At 41.3% G+C, this 25,166-nt stretch overlaps 1 protein-coding gene across 2 annotated transcripts in view; it reads left to right on the forward strand.

Annotated features, from left to right (window-relative positions):
* Positions 1 to 3,370: 3,370 nt before the first annotated feature.
* The window catches only part of tbx15 (T-box transcription factor 15), a 36,887-nt gene continuing 15,091 nt past the window's right edge, over positions 3,371 to 25,166 (forward strand). The window contains exons 1-4 of one of the 2 annotated variants that reach the window (XM_061053544.1): positions 3,371 to 4,289; positions 11,980 to 12,187; positions 15,622 to 15,723; positions 23,589 to 23,760. In XM_061053544.1, the coding sequence (XP_060909527.1) occupies positions 12,096 to 12,187; positions 15,622 to 15,723; positions 23,589 to 23,760 (366 nt within the window). In that variant the 5' untranslated portion in view covers positions 3,371 to 4,289; positions 11,980 to 12,095. Of the gene's footprint in view, positions 4,597 to 11,979; positions 12,188 to 15,621; positions 15,724 to 23,588; positions 23,761 to 25,166 lie in introns of both variants that reach the window. The other variant, XM_061053543.1, reaches the window with a different exon arrangement.

A 25,166-nucleotide genomic window follows, 5' to 3' on the forward strand; every position in this document is an offset into this window, starting at 1 on the left:
CACCCAGCAGGAAAAATACTGACAAATATTTATCAATGTAAACGATTGTAAAGCAATAACATCCGCGTCTGAAAACAATAATTAACACATACAGCATGAAGTGTAAAATGCGATTATAAATTTGTATTAATACTTTTATTCAGAGCGTTTTCTTCTCCAGACTTCAGAGTCCGAGAGTTTTTCTAACACCGGGCTATTTTAGGATCTAATATCCGGATAAAACCTCGTGAATAATCCTCGTTCAGCAGAGATACAAACGTCCGTCAGTTGATTAAAGATTTATTATTTATTTATTGACTTGTGACCTGCCGAGGGGCAGTTATGTGTAATATGGTTCATGGTCCTTTTACAAATAAAATAAATAAATACCCTAATGATATGTTTGTCACCCGGAACTGCGTGACGTTAAAGTCCATGATAAATTCAAACACAGTTCTGTTTAACTGTGGAAAAAAGTGGAGAAACACGCAAATACAAAGGCCATTCAAGAATGTAATTATATTTATAAATCACTTCAGGAAATCAGTTTTCTGCTGAATTCTAAAAATATTATTGCGTAACAATTTATGCAGCAAATTCTTGTTATTTTCTGTTTAAAACCATAATTTTTGTGTTATTTGTATATTAGAGCTAACATCATATTTTCACAAATTTTACATTATTTTAGTGGCATAGTAATTTATGCAGCTAAAATATGTTTTTTTTTCTCAAAATTAACATTATTTAAAAATAACGATTGAGATCAGTATTATTTGTCCTATTCAAATAAAGCGTTTGAATATTAATTGGCTGGACACTTTGATTAGATATGTTCTCTACATACATCATCCCTATCTTTAAAAAGAAACGCTTTCATGTTTAAACATTTTAAACGGTTATGAACACAACAACCACTGACTGATTCCGTCTTGCTTTTACGCACAAATGATCATAACACATCTAACTCTTGTTCCTACTTTCATGTTTGTTTTTCTCTTGCTCAGACTTTTTACTCACTCACTTTACTTTATAACTATTTTGAGGAAGGTGTTGAACAAAGAAGCTCTTAATCTGTCAGGGCCTGAAATATTTGACCTTGACTCTACGTCATTGCGCATCGAAGTTACGCAAATAATTACTGAAAGCGAAATTTCACAGCTGCTCAACCTTCTCGCAGGTAGCGGATACAGCTTGTTTCACGCTTTAAGACGAGCTTCAACGATCACTGCAAACTAGGCCTCAAATCGACCAGTCTCCATCCTCACATCTTCATCTTCTTCTTCACGGTGTTCGGCTCGTGCAGCAGCTCTCCACACCATAGTTACAGGCTCCAGTCCTGCGCGCCGAGTCTTGGTCTGTGGCCCGGGTTAAAAGGTGCTGAAACGAGCCGTGAGCTGCTGTCAGTTTGGATGCTTTACTGCTTTCTGCGTGCTTCCATCCCCGGGGTCAGACGGGGTCAAACGCTTTCTTTTCCTAATTGAATATTAACGGCACGTTTGACCGTCACCGCCCACCCTCACACGTGTCCGTCTGGTGGGAAAAAAAGTGAGAAAACAAAGCTGCTTCTGAGAAGTTCTCAGTTTTATGAGTGCCTGTTTTGAGCAAAGAATCTGAGAATCCCACAGTTTGGTAAAAAACCAACAAGGCAAGAATAGCGCCTAGGAGTTTAAATGTAAAAATGACTACCAGATGAATTCAGAAAGTGTGTGGCAGCAAATATTTGCATCCAACCAACCTTTAAAAAAAATTGCATAAAACCCCAGAGGATATTTATCAGATTGGGTTGAATAGAAGATAGAATAAGGCGTTCAGATGTGGCCTTCGTGCTTCAGGTTTGGGTTTGTGAGAGGAGGGATCTAAACAGAAAACAGTTGGTTTTAGGTTTTACTGCTCGTGTTTAACGAGTTTCCTCCCACAGGGATTTAAATCCACTCTCACGATATTTCTTCTGCCACAACTTTACGCGCCAGCATTTAGTCTACAAAGTTATATATAAACATACAAAAGTAGGATATATTTGCGTCTTATGGTTGAGAAAAATCCCGGATGAAAATATGGCAAACGGTGTCTGATTCACGAATAGGTAGGCTTAATCAAGAAGTATTCCGTAGCTCGTAGCAGGTCGTGTTAGCGCGCACGTTATTTACACCAAAGTGTCAGAAACGCGCAGATTTTGCGCATGGTGACGTAACTTGATTGAACGATTAATTTGTGTGACCTTTACGCGTTTGATATTTTAGTGTCAGAAAATTTTGCTACGATATAATTTTTTTTTTTGTACACACTCTAGTTTCAGTTCCAGCTTTGTCTTTTTCTTTGAATATTCTGCCTTTAAATTTCACCGTTTCTATTTCCTTAAAATTCTAATCAAGAAATATTCCTCACTTTAATGTTTATCTCAAGACGACAGAGAGCACAGCGGTGGCCCTTCTGGGAGTCTTTCAGGACCCACACGTTTGACTTCAGGCCGCCTTCAGCTCGTGACGGATCAAACCAGGCCGGTCCTCAGCTCCGTCTGTCGTGAAGGATCGCTTCGTTTAGCCGCTGACAGGAGATGTGTGACTTATTTTCACCTCGCAGGAGGAAACTTTTCTCTGGTCGGAGCGTTTTCTGCTGAACGTCAGGGGTGAGGAGAAACACTGAAAGGAGAAGAACTATCTTTGGAAACTGGATCCTATTTAAAAAAAGGGTAATACTACTACTACTACTACTACTACTAGTAATAATAATAATAATGTGTTGCTGCTGTTGTTCTTTTGATATTATAATGCTTATAATTAAACTAATGTTTTTATATGTTTTGTTGCATTATAGTTGTTTTTGCTGTTTTGATTGTTGTCAAACTGACTTAATAAGTAATAATAATAAGCACACACACACACACACACACACACACACACACACACACACACACACACACACACACACACAGAGAGAGAGAGAGAGAGATTTAACTGTGTATATTTTAGTCGTACCGTTTATATTTTATTGTCCAAGTCATCTACATTTTTATACACTACTTCTGTGTGTGAAATACAATATTTTTTCTTCTTCTATATTTAATGCAAATTTTTTTTTAAATGTATAATTGACTAATCGAATAATTGTCCTGAAGTTCGGAAATAATTGAGACTTTAATTGTGCAACTATAACAAGTGGAACGTGCTTTTGGCCAACTTGACGAACGTAATGAAAATACTTTAAAAAAAAAATGATGGAAGTCTTCATTTAAAATCTTTACTTCTTTTAAATTATATGCCTCTAAAACGTGTCGTTTTGAATCCATCGTGTGTGTGTGTGTGTGTGTGTGTGTGTGTGTGTGTGTGTGTGTGTGTGTGTGTGTGTGTGTGTGTGCGCGCACACACACTGTCAGTCACTGACCTGCAGATCCGCTGGAATAAGCGCTCAGTGCACCGGACAGAGAAACTATTTCACTCGCTAATCCTCTCGTTCCTTTATTTCTGTGCCCACCTGTCCTTGCTGCAGCTCCTCTCCTCAGCTGTTAGGGACACAATGAAGCTGCAAATGTGACTTTTCCTACAACCACAGTAATGATACAGTCAGCGGCTCAAAACACACGCGGTGAAAAGACACAAGATATTAGAATGACTTTGGGTTGTTTGCCATAGGGAGAGGAGAGGCCGCACGCGAGGCCCTCGACACAATTTCATCCAAGGTCGTCGGATTCAGACGCCGGTGAATCAACCAAAGTCAAGAGAAGTGAAGCAGCAGGATCTGAGTGTCAGAGAGGAAAGACAACAGGACTGGTGAGGTCAATGAATAAATAATTTGACTTTAAATGACAACATTTTGTGATTTTATTGACATGTTTCGCAGATAAATCCGCACGTGAAGCTTACATTGGTTTAAAGTAAAAGCACCAAGCTTGTGTATTTTTCTTCAAACATTTACAATCAGTTCATCAGAATTCTGCAGTTCTGATGCAGGCTCTTCTTGCAGGACGCGCGTGTCTCTCATGCTGCCATTGGACAAAACACTTTGCCTCACTCGCTTTCCTCACTCCTCATTGGCTGTTCTGGTTTGACAGCGCGCAGGAGCCCCGCCCCTCTGAGCCAGAAAAAAAAAACTCCTCCAGAAGTGAGTATCAATCAGCGAGAAGTTGGGGGGGGACAGAAAGAGAAAAAGAAAGACACAGAGTAGAAGGACGGAGAGACGCGCAAAGCGGCACACCGCATCCAAACGATCAATTCTCCCGGACTCGAGCTCACGTGCAGCCATGATGGCACAGTCAGCCCTCCAAAGTTTGACGCGACGTTTCTAGTCACAGTTGGGATTACTTTGGACACTTGGTGAGTTTGCCTCCCGCTGTAAACACTGACGTGCGTTTTTTTTCTGTTTCGATCACTGCGTTGGACGGACGGAGAGGGTTTTTGCCGCGTCCTCCCCCCACTTGGGTGGATTTGAGAGAAATGAGTGAGAGGAGGCGATCTGCCGCAGCTCTGAGCTCGAGAGCCCACGCTTTTTCCGTGGAAGCCCTGATCGGCTCCAACAAGAAGAGGAAGCTGCGAGGCTGGGAGGAGAAGGAGCTGGAGTTGTCCATGGAGAGCCTCGCCGCGGACGGAGAGGACCCGGCGCACTGTCTGGATATGGACCCGGGTCAGTGCGCAGACATGCACCATGCACACCGTTTAAATGTCCGGAGCTCCGTTATATCACAGAGCGACGAGTCCCGAGTCAAAACATGGCTCCAGTTTCAATGAGCCAACCCCACGACAGAGCATTAGGCTGTAACATCCACGGCCTCGGTGTGGACGTAGCGTGTTTTTCTCTTTAAACCTCAGGGTGAGAGAGATTCAGCTGTGCTGCAGCGCTGTTACACAAAGAAAAGAAAACGTTTCTAATTGTAGAATCAGCTTGTAATCCAGCAGGCCTGTAGAGAATGTCAGTCATGTTGGTGTGCTGTCAGGGATATGACAAGAAATGCAACAAGAAAGTCTTCAGTCAGCTAATTTACACCAGCAACAAATCAAACTATCAAACAATTGTAAAAAAAATAATTAAAAAAAAACCCTTTTAATTGAACTGGTGGAATCCACCACAACATATAGAACTGACTTTAAAAGAAAATGTGAGCCAAAATTGACCAAAGCGTAAAGCTGTGTCTGTTTTGACGCTTTGAGGCCTCTGCGACGAGATGAACGAACACACTGCGCTGTCTGGATTTTGCACTTGAATTTGTTAGATTTCACACTGCTGGAAGCTTTTACCCAGACTCTACCTGGTGCAAATAGTCTAATTACTTTGCATTGAAAGCGTCTAAACTGCGCCACATGCACACACAAATATAATATACCCAGGTGTGAGAAAGCGCAGGACGAGACTTTCAGGATAAATGAAACACTTGATTGGTCGTTTTAAACATGTTTTAAAAGAAATCAACCAAAGCGTGAAATGTAAACACAGCCGAGAAATGAATATGGATTATGACCTACAGTAGAGCCGACGTGTAAGAAACAAAACATGAAAAAAAGCTGAAATACATTTGATAAATTAAACAGCAATGTGAGATTAAAATATTAGAGTTAGGAGAGTTGTTAGATTACGAGTGATGACCTGTGTGAAAATTAAAATAATGTGTTAATAATACGTTTTCATTGATTGTATTTAGACGAGGCGTTTTAGAAAAGACAAAGTTGTTTGCAGCAACTGTTTACATTTCGGCTATTTTTTTTAATGTAATTTACGTCAATTTTGCGTAACAGAAATTTGCGTTAATTTAAATTTTGAGCTCACGGGCAAAAATAATTCTTCTGTCTTGTTGATTGCACGTTCATAACGATCTCCCCGAAAAAAAAGAGGCGCTCTTCAAAGAATTAAGCGTTTGAATTACATCCAAAGAAGTGTTTCGTTTATTGGCGACCTGATCAAACAGAGATAAACATGCTGCACCGCTGAGGAGATTTCTTCTGCATCAGACCTGAAGTGACTTTTAACCTTTAGGCGTCGCTATGAGCTGAGGCAAACAGAGAGTGAGTTGCGTGTTTGCATGAGCCATGAAGCTAAAAATGTTGTTGTGTTTGCTCTGAAAATTCAAGGTCATTCAGTTCAAACGGTGTTTAGAGGAACGTGAGAGTGTAGTTGTCTTCTCGCTGTTGATTTGGTAGAAATGAGCTTCGTGATGATTATAGATCCAGTGGAGGCCTGTTTTTGTTATTGTGGGTTTAATTTGGCTTTAACATTTACACGTCTAAAATACTGATTAATGAATTACAGTCAAATATTTTGTAAGAAGGCAGATACTAAGAGAAATGATGCTGACTCTTCTCTGCTGCTCAGGCGGGCTGCAGGCTGACCTCTTACGGCGTCTTTACGCACGGCTCCTCGGTGCACTGAAAGCGAGCCAGAACTTGAGGATTTCAATATGTATTTCTTTCCCTTCTTAACTCTTAGATTGACTTTGGTGCCTGATATTGAAGCGTGGAGCTGTCTGCAGTGTTGTCAAACGGGGGACATTAAATTAAGCATCGATTACAACGCTGCTGATGGTGAACAGCTTGTTGTTAGTTGTGTTTTTTTAAGGGAATCAGATTCCTCCAGACTTCATTAAACATCCTGCAGTCATTTTCTAATCACCTCTGGTTCTGTGGGGGCAGAAAGGTCTTTCTGTTCATCTCCTAAGGGTTTGTCCCATGGAGTTTTGGGATTTGTGACTGAATGAATTATCAAGCTCCCGGTCTCTCGGCCCCCCCCCCCCCCCGGTGCCGCTCATTAGCAGGCGGGTTCCTGCCAGGTTCCGCGGGTCGCTCTCTGCTCGGGTCCTAAAAACCTCCGCTTTGGACGGTGACCGAGAACAGCGAGTCTCTGTGGTCAGATTATGTGGTCTGAAGGAATCCTTAACGGAGTGATTTTATTTTTTTACTCAGCTGCAGGCGAGGCTGGAAGCCGGTTGGTCGTATAACACGTTTATTAGCCTCAGAGACAAGGGCAGGACTGAGGGAGGCACAGGAACTGAACCAGGCTCACATTTAACGGTCTGCCTGTAAGAGCGGAACGGTTCAGCTAGTTAGACCTCACAAAAGTACGACAACCACATCCACAATATTAACCCCTTTAATTCAGTAATTAACAAGATGAACTACACCTAGTATAACCTAATATTAAATGTCACTGAGCCAAAACCAAGTGGTTTACAAGCTAACACTTTGACGCACAGATTTACGCACAGAACGCGATAAAAAACAACTCCTGAAATCTCCCGGGTATCCGTAAATTAAAACATTTAAAGATTTCTGCACAACCCTCGCTGCTACTAATACCAATATGAAAAATGCTTAATTGTTTTCGGTGCGTCCCTCCAAATGAAAATCTGATAAGAGATGTGTGTATGAGCGGGACAGAAGTGTTTACTCCTTCCTTCGTGCCTGAGCCTCCATCACAGACAGGACAGGTGCTTTCTGTGTGTATATTTGGTTACTTGGTGATTTCATGGTTTGAAAGTTTGCTTCTGTCCACTGAAAATCTGCTGGAACTTCATTCAATGCAACATATGCAAAAAGCCTATTTTGCTATAAACTAAAGATGGTAGTAACTCTGATTCCAACCTTTGTCTCTTGGAGAACCTCTTCACTCTCTTGCTTGTAAATCTCCTGAAATGTTTGATATCTCAAAGTTTCCCCTTTATCTACAAAGAAACACATATTTTAATAAGTAAGAACAGTGTCACCCATACATTGTACTCTCTGTATGTTCTTAAGTTCAAATCTGATACTTTAAAAACAATGTCTGTACATCAGAATCACATTAGAGATATTGCATATGATGTGTGATATTTTTTTACAAGCTTTAAAATGTTCCTTATTCAATATTTTGTATGTTTAGAAACTGTGCTAAATGTGCCCGGCTGCACATTTAAGAAAAGAGATGAAAAAACAGCTACATTAAAGAATTAAACCTTCTCTGTTTGAGACATCATAAACACAAAATTTAAAATATTTAATCAGGTGCACAATTTTTAACTGCTACTGAAATAAAAAAAGGTCAAAACTTCACGTCAGCCATAATTGGAAAGATGATTCCCGCATGGCGAGCTAATGCTCTCAGTATATTACTAAAACTATCCTAATGTTTAAAAATATATATCTAAATATTATGTCAAAATTACTATTAAACTGTTTAGGGATTTCTCTTAAATTAATGATAATCACAATTTTATAAAATTATATTTTTATTTAAAAAAACATCTTCTGAGCTGTGTGGATGTGACACTCAATTAAAAAGTTTATGTTTCAGTATTATTCTCGTTAAGTATATGGTATAAGTGCTTTATTCTTTCTGTTAAGTTCAGCCCTATTATAGCTGCTCCTGTGTTGATATAAGTGTGTGACTGTGTGTGTGAGAGAGAGACAGAGTGTGTGTGTGTGTGTGTGTGTGTGTGTGTGTGTGTGTGTGTGTGTGTGTGTGTGAGACTGCATGTGAACTGTGAGTGTAATGTGATGTACAGCACTGCCTTGATTAAATTTAAACCAATTAGTGGCCTGCTATGGATGTTAGCTTCATTTTAATGAGGCCTGCATGAGCTGATTGGGAGCCATCAACCACAAGATACAGCCCCTGACTCTATGTGTGTGTGTGTGTGTGTGTGTGTGTGTGTGTGATAGAGAGTGAGGGGCTTACCACAGCAGATGTCAGGGCAGCGTTGTGCTGACTGGACGAGTTTTTGTTCATCAATAAATGTCACTTTTCATTCATTCAGCTCTTAAACCAAAAAACTAAACTGAAGCTTCGACCTAAAGACTAAAAGAAAACTGTCACATAAACTCGCTGCTGTGTGATAATTTATTAAAGGCTGTTATTAGTTTCTGAATCGTTTCTCAGACGATTTTAAAGTTGAGAAATTGGTGTCTTCAGGCCAGCTAGAGATGCCAACATTTAGCGGCTCAATTGTGTGTTTTTTTTCTGCACACAGCTCTTATTTTGTTGCTTTTAGTTGATCTGTGTGTGTGTGTGTGTGTGTGTGTGTGTGTGTGTGTGTGTGTGTATGTGTGTATGTGTATGGTTGGTTTGTGATAAGGGACACATCCTTCAGCATGCATGCAGGGCGTCCAGACACAGATGTTATGCTCTGCTTTGGCCTGTGTTTCTCCTCCTCTGCATCTCACAGGCGTCCCTGCTGAAATTATCTTATGTAGTCGAGCCGTTAGCTCTCTGGAATGTGTGTGTGTTTCCTCTGAACGTCTCGGCCTCACACACCAACTTCCAGGTTTAGATGCTTCGTGTAGATACGGGTGCAGCTCACTGAGGCTTTTCAGGCTGTGTTTTTGGCAAATACTTCAGCAGATTTCAGTTTGAGGTCGTTTTGAATCCTGTTGGAAAAAAACAAACACCCACATCCAAAACTCTCCAGACTGATGGCTTTATTTTAGATTTGTCACCTAATGTAGGTGGTGAGACTAATTTAAAGCCTTAAAATTAGAAATGATTCAAACACAGAACTTTATATAAAGAGAAAATAAATGACACTGTGGAAAAAACATCTTGTCATCTGTATCTCATTTCTGACGAACAAACTGAAAGTGTTTTTTTTATTAGAGCCTGAAAGTAAGAAAAACAAACAGCAGTATCTGTCTTCAAACTAACAAGACTTTGTGGTTGTCAGTTTGAGCGAAGCAGCTTGAAAATAAAATAATCTGAGTGTGTTTAGCATGTCAGTGCAGCATTCATATGGAGGACAAAGTTAGGAAAATAAGCACGACATAATTATTTGGGAATCATCTGGGGGATAAAAAAAACTGAGGAACTCCTCAGGTTCATTGTCAAGAAGGTTAACGCGAGGAATTTGTCTTTGTTGTTTTTTGGTGCCGCTTAAAAAAGATAGAATATAGGAGAAAAAAGAAGAAAGAAACAGAAGTACTCCTAATGTCAAACTTAAATAGAATAATATTAACAACAAATAGATTTAAGATAATAATGTAATATGAAGTCTCGTTTTTTTTTTTTTTTAATATTGCCAGCTTGGGAACGTGCAAAATAACAACAGAGAATGTGTTTATAAATCACATTTTATTACAGATAATCTCAATGAGCTATAACTTGGGGATAAAAACATAGGAAAACTAAAATTAAAAATTGCTTCTGCACTCATGCATAATATATAGAACTGAAATCAATAGATCAAGCACGCAGCGTCCATCACTCAGCACACCAGGAATTATAAAGAAAAAAAAACTACAACCACAGAAACTAAAGGCTCATTCTCCATGTTTGAAAAAAAGAGTCCATCATGATCTAATCGTGTGTTTGTGTCACACATAGAGTCAGATGTAGAGGCTTAACATGGATGTAATGCTAATGTAGCGCTAAGTGACTATGACGGCTGGATGATGGGCTGCTGACTGAAGGAAACACTTTTTTGTTGGTTGCAATATTTCTCCAACACAGTCGAATAATTACACAGCATAATCTGTCTGCACGCATTATACACATGAACTGACAGAATCCCCAAGCTATGATCTCACTGTTTGATATAACGTGCTATAGCCTGATTTAATTTGTAATCCTCATTTTTAAGATTAAATTACAGCAGATCAGGACGATAGTGAACTTTCTTCAGTCCTCTTCTTTAAAGACCATCATCAGTTTCTATATGAGTTTTAATACGGAGCGAGGGGGCAGCTGTTTGAGTGTATCAGTGTGTGTGTGTGTGAACAGTTAAAGGAGAAAAACAGGAGAGTAATCATGTGTGACAGACTCATTGGCTGCAGTGACACTGAAAGGATCTCCCAAGAAGATGATGGAAAGTGTGTCTGTGTCTCTCTGTGGTCATTACAGCCCCTCCACACCTCCACCCCTCCTCCTCCTTCTGCTCTTCCTATCTCCATCCCTCCTCCTCTCCTCTCTCCTCTCTCCTCTCTGTGCTCGTGTTTCCAGCCGGCTTGGCTCGGCCTCGGCTGCAGCGGTTTGGCCTGGGACTCCGTCCAGTCTCTCAGCAGCTCTGCATTTGCATAACCATATTTGTGCGCCTGTCAGTCTGCCAAGTCCACCTCCTCGTGTCAGGGCGTTCAATAAATAATACATTATTAGATTTCTTTTTTGGGTGGTGGTGGTGGTGTTGGAGGGGATGAAGGATATTTAACAATAAGCTACTTCTGAGAAAAGTCAAAGAGTGTGTGTGGATCTTGGGAGAGTTGAATCTGGGTAAACTGCCGTTTTTGAAGTGGCTAGTATTAAAGATTTGTCCTCGCAGCTGGAAAACTATAATGCTTTTTAAATTTGAACCGGACAAGGTCAATTCATTTGTTGAGACACTTTCTGAGCAACTTTCTTTCAGGTAATTTGGGGGAATAAAAAGTGTTAATAAATAGCCGAAAAAGGGGGTTAGTAATTTGTTTTTTTTTCGATATTAAATACTGAAATAATGTCTTTAAAATGTACAGAATGAAAGGAAAAGCTCCTGATGCATTTTGATGCAATGTCTCTTTTAGTTTGTCCATCTTGGTGTGGACTTTAAGAGTGGATTTGTCGATGAAGCTCATGTGAAGGATTCTGAGGTCACCCTTGTTGGTGTCTGGGAGTTTGAGTCTCAGGCGGATGGAAAGCTTCCCTGTAGGTCTGGATGAGTTTCAGGATGCAGGAAATAGTTTTATCTGCTATGACATCGTGACGGTGTTGATGGTCAGTCCATTAAACTCGGTCCAGAAGGAGAATTGAAGGGAAACTTCTTTTTTTCTGAACGTTTCCCATCGGAATTCTTCATTGTGTGGCCTCAATTTAAAATTTAATATTTTCTACAGCTCGGTTCAAAGGCGTTACGCAGCATTTATTCTGCTTTTGACATCAACCCAAGGCTCCATGACTAGCCGAGTCAACCAGCCAAACTCGGCCGCTTCTCTCTGAGCTGCAGACGGCAGGTGATTTGGAGTCAGCGGAGAGAACCGCTGTACCTCCTCACTGCGCCAAGTTTCCTGCGTAAAAATCCAAGCGCGAATTAATTCCACTGTTTTCAGAGCTGCCTTCTCATCATCTTCCTCATTTCCCTCTCAGACTCCGAGGCGAGTCCCGGCTCGGACGGAGAAGGTCTGGCCGAGAGAACGTCGTGCTCCTTCGGCTCACCTGACGACCTGGCTCCCGGCCCCTGCGAGCCTTCGCCCCCGGCCTCCATGGAGGAGATCCAGGTGGAGCTGCAGTGCGCAGACCTTTGGAAGCGTTTCCATGACATCGGGACAGAGATGATCATCACGAAGGCGGGCAGGTAGGCCGGAAACACAGTCACACACATACAAACACTCACACCCTCCATCAGCTGAAGGCCTACGTGCAGCTCTGTAAAGGGCACATGGCGCAGACAGACTGTGCGTAAAAGTCCGTTTGTGAACTTTTAAGCGCCAAAAAACAGTTCCAAACATCAACAATAGTTACTTATCATTTTCATTAAGTCGAAATACAAAAATATGAGGTGAGTTAAGACAATTTAGAGACAAGTCATCACACAACAATGAACAACTTTACGGAATATGCAGACACAAAGTCAAACGCGCTGACCTTCAAACGCACATGCGTAATTTTAAAGGAAACACAATTCAGTTACAGCTACATGCACACACACAGTCACACTCACCTCTGTGCTGTGATGGAGGGTGTTAATGTGTTGCACATGCAGGCCGCTGTGTCGTGTTCAGGCCGTCGTGACGCGGCAGGTTATTCCTGACGATGTCTGAGAATAAGGAGAGCTGGATTTAATCAATCTCTCTGTTCCGGGGTTTTTCCTCACTCGGTCTCTCGAGCCAACAGTCCAAACTAAGAGAGCGAGAGCAGAAGTTGACCTGTGGATCCTACAGGAAAGACCTTTCCCCGCGCTCAGCTGCGCTCCCCGCGATTTACATTTCCCTCCTCTGCTCACATCTGTCCGCATGGCTTGTATTCAGCTTTGCTTCATCTTTACGGCAAAGACCCCCTCGTGACAAGAACTTTATCATCGTTTATAGTCTTCAAAGCGGTTATTTCTTTTATAAATAGAATAAAAAGTATTTGTGATCAGAGATTATCTTTCAAATTAAAGTGATCTTTTTGAAGAGAAAACGTGGAGTAGTGCAAACGCAGTGCAGCAACCTTTTCAAACGTGTTGTACTGCAGTCTGAAGTCATGAATAATTAATGTCATCTAAACAAACTTTCTGGTCAATAATAAGGCAAGTTAAGGCACCTACAATAATACAAATACATATTTTTAAATTGACTTTTCCTTTACTTTTGAAAGTGCAATGACCTTTATGAAAAAATGACAGAAAAATAATAAGTGAGATCAAAAAGTAAGTTATTTTTAGTTCCATAAAAACGTAAGTAAGAATTAAATGTATTTAAACATATACATATATTTTTTCAACCAGGACAGCTTGGTTTGTAATCTAAAAAATGCTTGGTAGATTAACACCATATAAAAGACATTGTGTTTTAATAGACTTCAGAAACCATGGCTTTTTTTTGTTATTATTATTTTTTTACGTTCCCCCTTCGTCTCTGCTCCACCTTCAGATTGCAGTCAGCTCTCTTGCCTCTGTCCTCTTCTCCTGATGGACTCCACTCTGCTGCTTTTTATGAATTGGCTCTAAATTGGTAATCGGCCCATAAACGGTCATTTCTGCGCTGGAGCAGAGTTGAGGCGGACGCGACCGTGACCGTGTGTGTACTTCACGGCCTGCTCGTAATAAAACCATAGATCGAGAAGCGGAGGGAAGCAGGAGAACAGCCTTCTGTTTTTATTAGATTTACGACTTTTAAATGAAAAGCGAAAAATGCTGCGTTTGATGTGCAAGACGAGGAATTAAGTCAAAATGTCTCCCTCGTCATTTCATGCAGAATCCCCCTTTTTTAGACTTTAATTCAAGTCTGGAGTTTAGAGCTGAGGTTTCGGAATGGGTGGAGCTGGTTGCTATAAATATGTCAATGATAAAAAATAATGACATATAAATATTTTCCAGTCTGAATATTAAAAGTGGGCCCTTACTGATAAAAAAAAGAAGAGAAGAAAAACGGAGGAAAATCCCACAATGTCTTGAATGCAAAGCTCACAGGTCACAACTGGAACACTGTTTCCACAAGATGAAAAGCAACATTCAGGGACAAATGGACATTTTTTAAATGCCATAGCAACGTCAAAACATCCAGAACAATGACAAAAAGGGATATATCTGATTTTAACAAAACACATCTGACCCTATGTCTCTAAACGATTGAATTCTGATTCTCCAAAAAATAAATCCATCTCCCTGAAATCAAATTAAGGAAAAACAAGGTAAGAGGAGGCTTTGACTTTAGGAGTGACATGATTGGATGTAGTTGTTGTTAAAAGAGCCAATCAGGAGCAGTAAGTGTGAAACTGCAGGCCAAACAATTGAAGGAATAAAAAACATGCATCTAAAAAACAACCACTGATGCAGAATCTATGAGTTGAAAGTTTTGAATAAGTTCGTTAATGTCTGTAGAAACCTCTCTTTTATTGAACTGTGCGTGTGTTTGCTGTTTGGTTTACTCGATGCCGCACAAACGTCACAGTGTTCACATCCTTTGGGGGCCGTTTGAGTGAAAGACGAGGACTATTTAAGAGATTTTTGCTCGAGTAGGAAAAACATGCAGATGATGTACACGACTGATTTCAAAATCCAAGTTAGATTTTAAATAACTGACCGTTGTGTCTTCTGTTATTGAGACACATTTGACACAGAAAAACACATCACCTGTTAGTGACAGTATGTGGATGTGCTTTTCTGTTGATCGTACAGACATTCATCATGATCAACTCAGAGGAGTGAGTCTGTAGGCCGGGCAGCATCCTTTAAATTAAGTCACCTCATGCAGAGCGTCTACATGGAAGTATTTTTAAGCAGTACAAATTATTTTGTTATGAACTTTACGAATTCATTTTTATTGAAAACATCAGCCATGTGCAACCCGTCTGCCGTTTAGTTATTTACCCTTTCAAAGTTCAAGAGCTGGAGATACATTCTTATTGTGCCAATTATTATTTTTTTAAACAGCATATGTCTGCTTGTGTTTACTCAAATCAAAGAACTGTACAGCAGCAAGATGGGAGTCTTGTCCGACAGTCATTTCAAAGTAGATGAACACATATTTTAAATTATTGTACAATTATGAAAAAAAAATCAGATATTCAATTTAAATTGAACTTTTTTTAAAGTTTATTTTGGGGCTTTTTATGCCTTTGATTTAGAGATAGGACAGTGGATAGAGTCAGAAACTGGGGAGAGAGAGAGAGAGAGTGGGTAACGATACGGGGAAAGGAGCCACGGGTCGGATTCGAACCGTGGGATGCCTGCTTGGAGGACCCTGGCCTCTGTACACGGGACACACACACTGACCACCAGGCTACTGCTGTCCCTTTAAGTAACTTTTTAAGGATTTAGTGCTCGTATGTCAAATATGTTGATGAGAAATAAATCCCTCACAGGAGACGTCTAGAGAAGTTTTCTCCTTGGTCACAGCTGCAGAAAACCAACATGACATCTTAGTCAGCATGTTATAAAGGTGTTATTGCATCACCCCAATGGTGAACTTTATCCCACTGCTACCTCAGAACTTTTACTTCTGTCATTTCTTAATTGACTTAAAACAAAGAAAGGGACAAAAGAGATTCAGCTCCATTCATCAGTATGTGTTTGTCCACTTTCAGGAGGATGTTTCCTGCCATGAGAGTGAAGATCGCAGGTCTGGACCCTCATCAGCAGTATTACATCGCCATGGACATCGTGCCCGTGGACAACAAGAGATACAGGTACCCTCCTCACACACTTTAACACATGAACAGCTGCCCTAGCACTCAAAAAAGCAGAACAACTCAGCATTTGATCTGCTGTCTTTGCACATGTTATTTGCATTTTGCTTCCTTTCCAAATGCAAAAAAGAAAAGCTTCCAGAGTTTCCTTCAAGCTGCTGCGAGACCAAAATGACTTCATTCCTCCGGGTTTCAGCGGGGAGATAAATGTCCCACGGCGGTTTAAATGCTGTTTCTGATGCTTTTCAGACATGACAGGAATGAAATAGCGACGAGATCGCTGAGTAATCGTGTTGCTTTTCGAAAAGGAATGAAGGAATGTCACATACACCGACAGATGCTGCACAGAGGAACAGCTTTCAGCCACTTCAGCTTTGTGCAGAAAAATCATTTGAGCGAGAACACAGCTGAACATAATATGCACAAGCACAGTCGTATCCCTCTACAGCTGGACACAGAACTTCATTTTCCTGGATGCATCTAAAAAAATCGACCCGAGTACAAACATATTGACTTAGTTGGATCGGTTTTATCTCGGTGTCATTTCTCACCTTTGAGTCTTCCAGACAGGATTTGGACTAAAGCAAAAAAATATTCCAGCCCTCTTTTGTCATTTTTCTCATAACTGCTGCGAGACATGTTTCTGTCTTCTTCTTTGCTTTTGGAAGGGTAGTTCCTCCCGTCATTTGCATGAGTGAAGAGAAGTGAAAGTGATTAGAGCGTGCATGAGCTGGAGGCCGCCTCGTTTGTGATGGATCTCTCTGGATATGCAATAAGACCGACATCCTGGCCCTCCAAAAAACCAGTCCCTGAAGTCAGAGCCAGAGAGAGGAGATTGAAATGTATTCATCATCCCACTGAGGCCGCCTGCAAATAGGATAACTCTCAACATTCAGGTCTGATGCTGGAAATATGAAAAAAAAGAGGTAGAGATGGAAAGAAAATGTGAGATGTGGCTGCAGGGGAAGTTTTATAGAGTTTCTTTTATGGCCCAACAGAAGGTTTACTGGTATTATGACAGAAATAAGGAAGAGGGATGAAGACGATTAGAGACATACATGAAGTTTATCTACCTTTTCAGTTTTTATCTACCTTCTGCATCTTGTTTTATGGATTCTGATGTGAACACAGGCTGTGAGATGAAGTGGTGATTATGTAAATAGCACAGAGCCAGCCTCGGTGCATTTAAAAAAGGAGTCTTACCAGTTAGTGTATGCTGCTGTTTGTGTAATCAAAGCTGCTTGTTGACTACTTTTGTTCTCTGGTGGCTGAAATTCTTCTGACCGATCTTTCTGATTTGACTCAAAAAGTCTGGGAAGAACTATTTAGACAATCACAGGAGAGTGAGGGAGATGAATACGAGGTCCCATGTTGCAGGAAGTGAGATTTCCTTGTCTTTTAAAATTCTCGAGCAGGTCCAGGCGATGCATCAACACTGTGAAAGTATCATGATGTAATCCAGTTGGAGACATGCACAGAGTGTGGCTCAAGAGGAGGCGTCGGGACTGTGTCCACAGGAGCGGTCCTGAATCCAAAGGAAACAAAATTGGCCATTACAAGACTGAACAAAGTCCCTCGCTCTCCGCCTGACTCTCTACAAGAACATGACTGCATACACAGGCCCCTGATTTGTAGAGTTAATTGAAGTGTGTGCATCCATGAAAAACTCTTCAGCTGTCTACGCATGTGTGATGAAAACCTTTACAGGCAGCTTACACATTTAAATATTAATTTCTTAAAGGCTCTGTTATCTATCAATCAGCAGGCACATTAAAGTTTGTCTAACAGGATGAAAGAGTGCATTTGTTTCAATAATTTAGCCAAGTAATGACATGTTTGTCTTAAAAATACAAGAAATATAATTCACCATAAATATCTGCATATAGTCGAGTTGTTTGTGTTCTCAGTAAAGAATCAGCAGTTTTAAAGGCCTACATGGTATAAATTAGTATTTTAAAGCAGAAATTCTAATCACACATTCATGTTTGCTATGAGTTAGTTTAGTCTGCATGCATTTCTTTTCAAAGTCAAAGTCAACTTTATTGTTGATTTTTTTGTCATACATACTGGAGATACAGAAAAATATTTTATCCCTACGAACCACGGTGCAAAAACTAGAAGTATAAAAAATACAAAATGTATCAAATACAAGTACAAAGACAATGTGCAAAAAGAGGTGCATTCAAGACAACAGTGACAACCAATGTGCATGGACTTGGAACTAAACATAAATAAATATTAGGCACTAACTTAGTGAGAGAGATGTTGTTTATTTTGCAGAGCAGATTTTTGATTAAACTCTAAACGAGCCAAAGATTTATACCCTGATCCTGTGCAAAACAAAACCGTTCATCGCTGAGAGAGGAGCATAAAAACTCCTCCCTTCAAGTCAAGTTTAGTCACATCTGATTATGAAAACAAAAAGTGGAAGAAGAAATAAATCGTGCATAAAAACAAACAGTAAATAAAGTCTGTGACTCCTGCGGTTCGACCTAAGCCTCCTCTGTCCTTCTTCTCACATCAGACTTCATTACTGTAAAACGTTCCACCCGAGTGTAGCAGACGTGTACGTTACCGCCTTTTCCTGCTCCCCCACCAGTGAACCAGCACATCATGGCGGCTTTTTAGAGGCCAGAAGGTCTTGTAAAATTAAATAGGATTTTCTTCCTGGCTGGGGAGTTTACCGCAGGGCTTTGCAGACTGATCTGGGATCTGTCACTGGTGTGTGTGTCACAGTCTTGGGGAGTTTGGGGGTCTGGAAACAAGCTCTTTATTGGAGTCGACTTCTCTTTACTCGGGCTGCCTGCCTCTGTTTAGGAACGTCTCGCTGGTACCACACTTATTAAACCTCCATATTTCACTCGTTCTTTTATGTGGACAGTGGCTCTCTGAGTGTGGAGCGAGTCTGCCTCCCTAAACCTCAGTTCCTCGCCCGAGTCTGCAGCTCTTCTCCAACACACACTTTCAGGTTACCACACCTTCAAAAGTGTGAAAACACACACACCTTTGTAAGCATTAATGCTGGTGTTTCATGTATGTATACCTTAATCTAAAGAATTTGATTTAAAATTTTAACGTTGAAGAAGTATGGGCTGGAAAATGATGTATCATATTCATATTGTCTCGTCTGTGTTGCGTCAGGTTTTTAATATGATTTTAATTGGGCCTGATTTCACTCTTGAGGTTTTAATTGTGTCATTCTGTCTGCTCCTGCTGCAAAACAAATCCCCCTTGTGGCCGAGTAAAGATAATCTGAATACACAATGCTATGGTTATTCCTGAAGCCTCTCCGTCTAACCTGACTTTAAGTCTGGAAATGTAGCCGTAAACTCTGAATACAAATGGAGCTCAGACGCACTAAATCAAACTCAAACTCTTAAACTAAGTCGTACTGTATTGTGAACCCCTCCCTCTCCAACTGTCAGCTCTGCCACCACGTTGGAGAAGAGAGATAAACCCCACTCACTCAGGTAAACTGAGTCTTGGTACTCGGGTAAAACAGAGAGTCATTGCAAGAGTACGGCAAACGTTCACACCGAAGAAAAGTCTTTCTCAAGCCTAAAAAGATAAACGCAACAACAGAATCAAAACTTTGAGATGCACGTCATTTCTTGAGATTGCGTGCAGAATCTTGTTTCGATGTTCGTTGGCAGAAATCTGCTGCTGTCTCTGTCCCTGATAGTGAAACAAGACGTGAGGAGCTCGGAAGAGAGCAGTTGATTTCATCTGAAAACCTGCTCTGAAAGTCACCTGGTAGGCCTTTAAATGATAAAAAAAAAACAAGCCTAAAAGTATGTATGTTACTATCCCTGTGAGGAAAATCATTAAGTATGGTTGATTAACCTGAACGTGTTTTAAACCAACATACTTTCACTGATTCTCACCTTCTTATTACGCTTGTTACGTGTAGAGGAGAGGACGCGTCATAATTCCTTGAAGACATTTGGTCCTCATAAGTATAGGAATTTGACAAAATACACATGCTAACATGGACATTCACACACACACACACACACACACACACACACACACACGCACACACACACACACACACACACACACACACACACACACACACACACACACTGATTGTAATTCAATCACGATATTTACTCTGTCAGTACAGTAACCTAATATTCATCCTGGGTTTGGCAAGTGTGTAAACGTGTGTGTGTGTGTGTGTGTGTGTGTTTATGTGTGCATTCCCCGTCTGTGTATACTATATGTGTGATGAGCACACCTACACACACCTACGCGCACACACTCAAACATGAATCGACGACCTGTGACCTCTATGTGTGTCTCTCTCTGAGTTTTGGATCATTTGTGTTAATTCCTTGTTTTCAAATTGTGATAAAAAAGGAATGAGTGTGTTGCACTCTGGGTTTGTCAGCTGTGTGTTTTGTTGTTGGCTGAGGAGGGAAAAGTCCCCCCCCCCCCCACCCCCACCCCTCCTCCTCTCGCCCCCGTCTGTCCAGTCAGAGTGTCACATAAAGTCCAGTCTTTATTGATCGTGCCGGAGCCAGATGGCAGATTTATAGAAGATGAAAGCTGGGGGGGGGGACTAATCAGATTTCCAGTCCTGTTTGGGGCTAAAGTTTCCTCGTTCTTTAACACTTTCCCCGCTACACAGAGCGTAACCCTAAACAGCACTCCAAACAGGAAATTACACAAACGCCTGGCACCCCCTTTGTGGGTGGATGTGTCGAGGTCAAAAGGGCGGTGTGTGGAGGTGTTTGCTTGGCGTTAGATACAGTAATCAGGAACAGGTAGTCAAAGCTGCTGTGTGAAGTTTTTTGGTCATAGAGAAAGAGAATCTGAAGATTACAGCCGTCTTCCTGCAGCTTAGAAATCTGACGAGTAACGCAATGTAGTTTGTACATAACCAATGTTAATATGAGACACTTTCAAGGTTTGAGGCAGAGGGAGTGAGACAGGAAGTGTGGTTTAAGGAGGGGGAAAGAGTTGAATCATTTAGGACGTTCACCCAGGAGACAAGCAAGTCAGGAAGATTTCAGGGGCAGCCAATACTGAAATTTTCTAGAAACTTCCAGGAGTGCGTTCGTGAAAAAAAGCTTTAGTTATTTATTTCCACCTTTCAACATCCCAGAAATGTCTCTCTTCTAGCTCCTTGCCACACTTGAGAGTTACTCTCTTGCTCTGCTTTCGCTCGTCTTTCTTGTTGGCTTCCTCGGTCGACCACCTTCTAGTTTCATCATGATGTCCTGAGTGACCATCTTGAAACCTGTGCCACAAAACACTTCCCAGTTTTGCAAAAATGTGTACCCCCCTCAACCCTTGTTGTAAAGTTTTCAAGCAGATGTTTTGGTGGGAAAGGAGTTCCAGCTTCCCTATGAGAAGGGAAGTTGGTCGACCTCCAAATGATTTTTGAGACGATATTTCAGGTTTCATTGTTGCATAAAGTCAGCCTGGGCAAGGGGAAGGACTTGAGCAAATATTCAGCAAAAATAAATGGTTAAACGAGGTAGATCTGTAATGAAACGCCAAATGACAAACATGCCAAACTGTTCAGTCATATAGAACTGCCTTTACATTCAATATGGCTTTGTGTTTCCGCCAACATCCCTTCAAGCACCCCTCATTCTTTTTAATTACATATGTGTAATTGTGCGAGCTGTATTTTTTGTGGCACAGAAAGGCGGGGTTTGTGCTGTGTGTATTTTTTGCTTTTTATTTGAATGTAATTATACACACCGTATAGTGTGTGTCAGAGAGAGAGTGTGAAATGGGGCGGTGCAGCTCTTGCTTGGAGGCAATAACAAAAGGACCAAATGAGAGTTTTGTCCATGTTTCAGGAGTGAGTGATGACTTTGGCAGAGACGCGGCAGATAAAACACTTTCAAGTGAGCGCGCAGGCCAGAACTAAAGGCAAACAGCTGTGCTTCACACTCGCTCTCCTTCACTTATTCTCAACCTCGCTCGTCCTCCCATTCTCCTCTTCCTCACACTGTACCTCTCGTTCACTGACTTTATATCACTTATTATCTCCGTCTTGATCTCTCGTACTGACTTTCTCTGCCCGCCCTTTTCGTCTCCTCTTTGTTCTTTCTTTTCTTCAGTTTTTATTTCCCCGTTTCCCCCCCCCCCCCCCCCTCCCTTTCTTTATTTTTAGTTTCTTTTATTTTTATAACGCTGCATACATTTTTTTGGCTGGTGGTTTGTGGACTTATTTTTTAAAGGGAGGGTATAAAAGTCGATGTCTTTCTTTCTTCTCCCCCACCCCCTGCTGTTTAATGAGTGGGACATATCGGCGTACCCAAACTCACACACAACATCATCAAATATTATGGCTGGGTTTAATTGAAACTATGCAGCCGAGTGAGTGTGACTGCATATGGAATAATTTATGTTGCCCTTGTTAGAAATTTCAAGCACAATGAAAAAACAACGGATGAGTTTAAAAAGGCCGTGTTGTGGCAACGCGGCAGAGTGTTTGGAGTTTGTTTTGCAGCGCAGAGGCGCTCCAGCTTTTCTGAAATCCAAACAGCTTTTATAATGACCCATTGAACCCTGAAGTAACCTCAGAGACTCAAAATGAGTTTTCAAAAACAGAGAGGAGGGATGAGGGAACATTAATCCAGGAGATTGCTCTAAACTGCTGTGGAATCAAAACATGGTGAGCAGAATCACACGAGTGAGCACGAATGCATCGTGCTGTTGCAAATTAGCATCAGCACAGTTCTTCTGGATAATGAATAAGAAAGATGAACCTGATCTTCTCTTTAAGGAACCCTCAGAGCTTTTGATTTAAATGAAATCTCGATGGCATTGGAAACCTCGATGTCCTTTTGAGAATAAATTATGAATCAAATAAATTCTGTGCTGACAAATGCATGCAGGTTTTTAATTTATATCAACAGATACAGTATATGCATTTCAATGCACAATGCACTGGGCGCAGATGGCCTAGCGGTTAGGTTGCGCCCCATGCATGGAAGCTATCCTTTTCCGGGCGGGGGACCCGGGTTCAAATGCGAGCTGCAGCTCCTTTCCTGCGTGTCATTCCCCAGTCTCTGCCTGGTTTCCTAATCTATCCACCGTCCTATCAAATAAAGACATAAAAGCCCCAAAATATTTTATCTGAAAAAATTGAATACACAATCTGTAGGGTCAAGACTAGATGTCAGAACTGGTTTTCGTCCGTACAAAGTTAATTATCTCAACTGAGCAGGCTCTGGTTGCACACAGGGTCACCTCCTGTGTGCTGCACGAACGGGAGGGGAGGGCTTTGGCCACAGTGCAATCAGTGAACTCATTGGCCATCAGTTGACGATGACTCCGCTTGTAATTCATCTGTGTGGATGCAGATTACACTCCGGCTGCAGACTGTTGATCAACTCCAACGCATTTCTCCCGTCTTAAAGTTTTACTGACTGTAAAAAATGTCAAAAAGACGGAAAAGGAGGTGTGACCCAGATCTCCATAATCAGTCATTAGAATATGTGTTAGCTATGAGAAATCCTAACCACTGTGTATGCTTATGAAAAAATCACCCTCCGGTTCCTCAACTGAACCCACAAAACACAAATAAAAACTGACAAAATGTGTGGAATGAAAAGTTTTGTCATTTTGATTTGAAGCACGAGGAAGTCCCGTCCTTTGTGTTTTGCATATGTTTCTGGTGCATTTTTATTTTTTTAAGAAATTGTCATTACTCAAAATGTAGATCTTAACTCAACAAAATGTGCAGGAAGAATCTTGTTGCATGTTTAACTTGTTTTATTACTACGACTACTCGTCACTCCCCGTGCCGTTCTCAGAGTATCTTCAGGTTTAAAGGTTACATTACCCCGCTTCAGTTCTTGTTGGTGCTCAAACTAGTTTCCCCTCGTCTCGTCTTTCAGGTACGTGTATCACAGCTCCAAATGGATGGTGGCAGGAAACGCTGACTCCCCGGTGCCTCCTCGGGCTTACATCCACCCGGACTCTCTGGCCTCAGGAGACACCTGGATGAGACAGGTGGTCAGCTTCGACAAACTCAAACTGACCAACAACGAGCTGGACGACCAGGGACACGTAAGAGACCTTTTACTCCTCGTCACGTTGCTGCTGAATGTTTGCACAGAAACTGATGCCCACACGTTTTATTACAGCGAATCCATCAGATTAAAAGTTGTTTTATTGTCTCAGGGGGCCACACAGTTCTCAGATACAGTAAAAAAAAACAACAACAACACATTCATACATCGACTACACATGCTAATCATCGTACAGTTTCACCCATAGTAAATATTATTCTAGAGAAGATTTAAGACCGTGTTCAGATTCAAAGCATCCTCCACTGTCCTCTGCCTTCAGATATCTAAATTAGCTTGAGGGTTAGCATGTAAAGCATAGAGTGCGTACTTAATGGTATGTTTCTTGGTGAATCAGGTGAATCAGAAGGACCAGTAGTGACCATCTGAAAGAGGGCAGATCGCCACCTACTGTAGCGGAGTCAGAAATACTAAATTAATTCTCTCCCCCGGTGCTTGTATACTGGGACAAGAACAGTACTCCAATTAAATGTTGTCACAACCCAAACAATAATTTATTGAGAGGAGGGAAAACATCCTAATAAAAGAATATGTGGTCTATAAATCAGTGTTTATTACAATGCTGAATGTGTGTGTGTGTGTGGTGTTGTTGAGGCAAAACGAAGACGACAAACCAAAGTTGGGCATGACGAGAGAGAAAGAGAGAGAGAGAGAGAGAAAGTGAGAGAGAGAGGACACCTTAGAAACCAAGGTCCAGCTCTCCCAGGTGCATGAAATCAAATTAACTGGCTCCGCCCCTCTCCCTGAAAGCAACAGTCAGGGGTCGTCACATCACTCCAGCTGTAACTGTAGCTGGATTTAACTGTGCATGCAAACTAAGCAGCATCCTCGGGTCTTCAATAATGAAGCTAATGCGGTGCAAAAGTGCAAAATCCTGTGTCCGCTTGAGGCTGGTTGCAGGAATACCCCAGCCAGCCTAAGTCACACACACATGACAGGCAAAAAAAACAGTTTTTACAGCTTAAATAAACATGTTTACAGCCTGGTTCAAAAAACAAAACAGGTCTGATTATTTATTGTCCTCATGGGCAGACACTGTACGGGGGGTGACTTAAAAAAAAAAAATTGCTCTGTTTTTATTTTATAAACGATACGTGTTATCCATAGTAAGGCGCGTAGCTGACATGATTGACAGGTGGGAGCGATATAACGGTTTGTCAAGAGGCTTCAAACCCGCCTCAGCTCCAGCTCTCAGCCTGTCATTAGGTTGACTTAAAGTTGGGCTGAGACAGCATTTCCAACATGGCGGCTGCTGCCGATGAGCCTCTGGAGCCCCCTGCAGTAAAAGATGGCTGACATCACTCAGGCTTCATCCATTCATATTTACAGACTGTTCTCCAAAAAAGACATGTTTTGCGACGGCCTCTTGCAGACTTATATATTCTG

The sequence above is a fragment of the Labrus mixtus genome, chromosome 13, assembly GCF_963584025.1.
Source record: "Labrus mixtus chromosome 13, fLabMix1.1, whole genome shotgun sequence".
Lineage (NCBI taxonomy): Eukaryota > Metazoa > Chordata > Actinopteri > Labriformes > Labridae > Labrus > Labrus mixtus.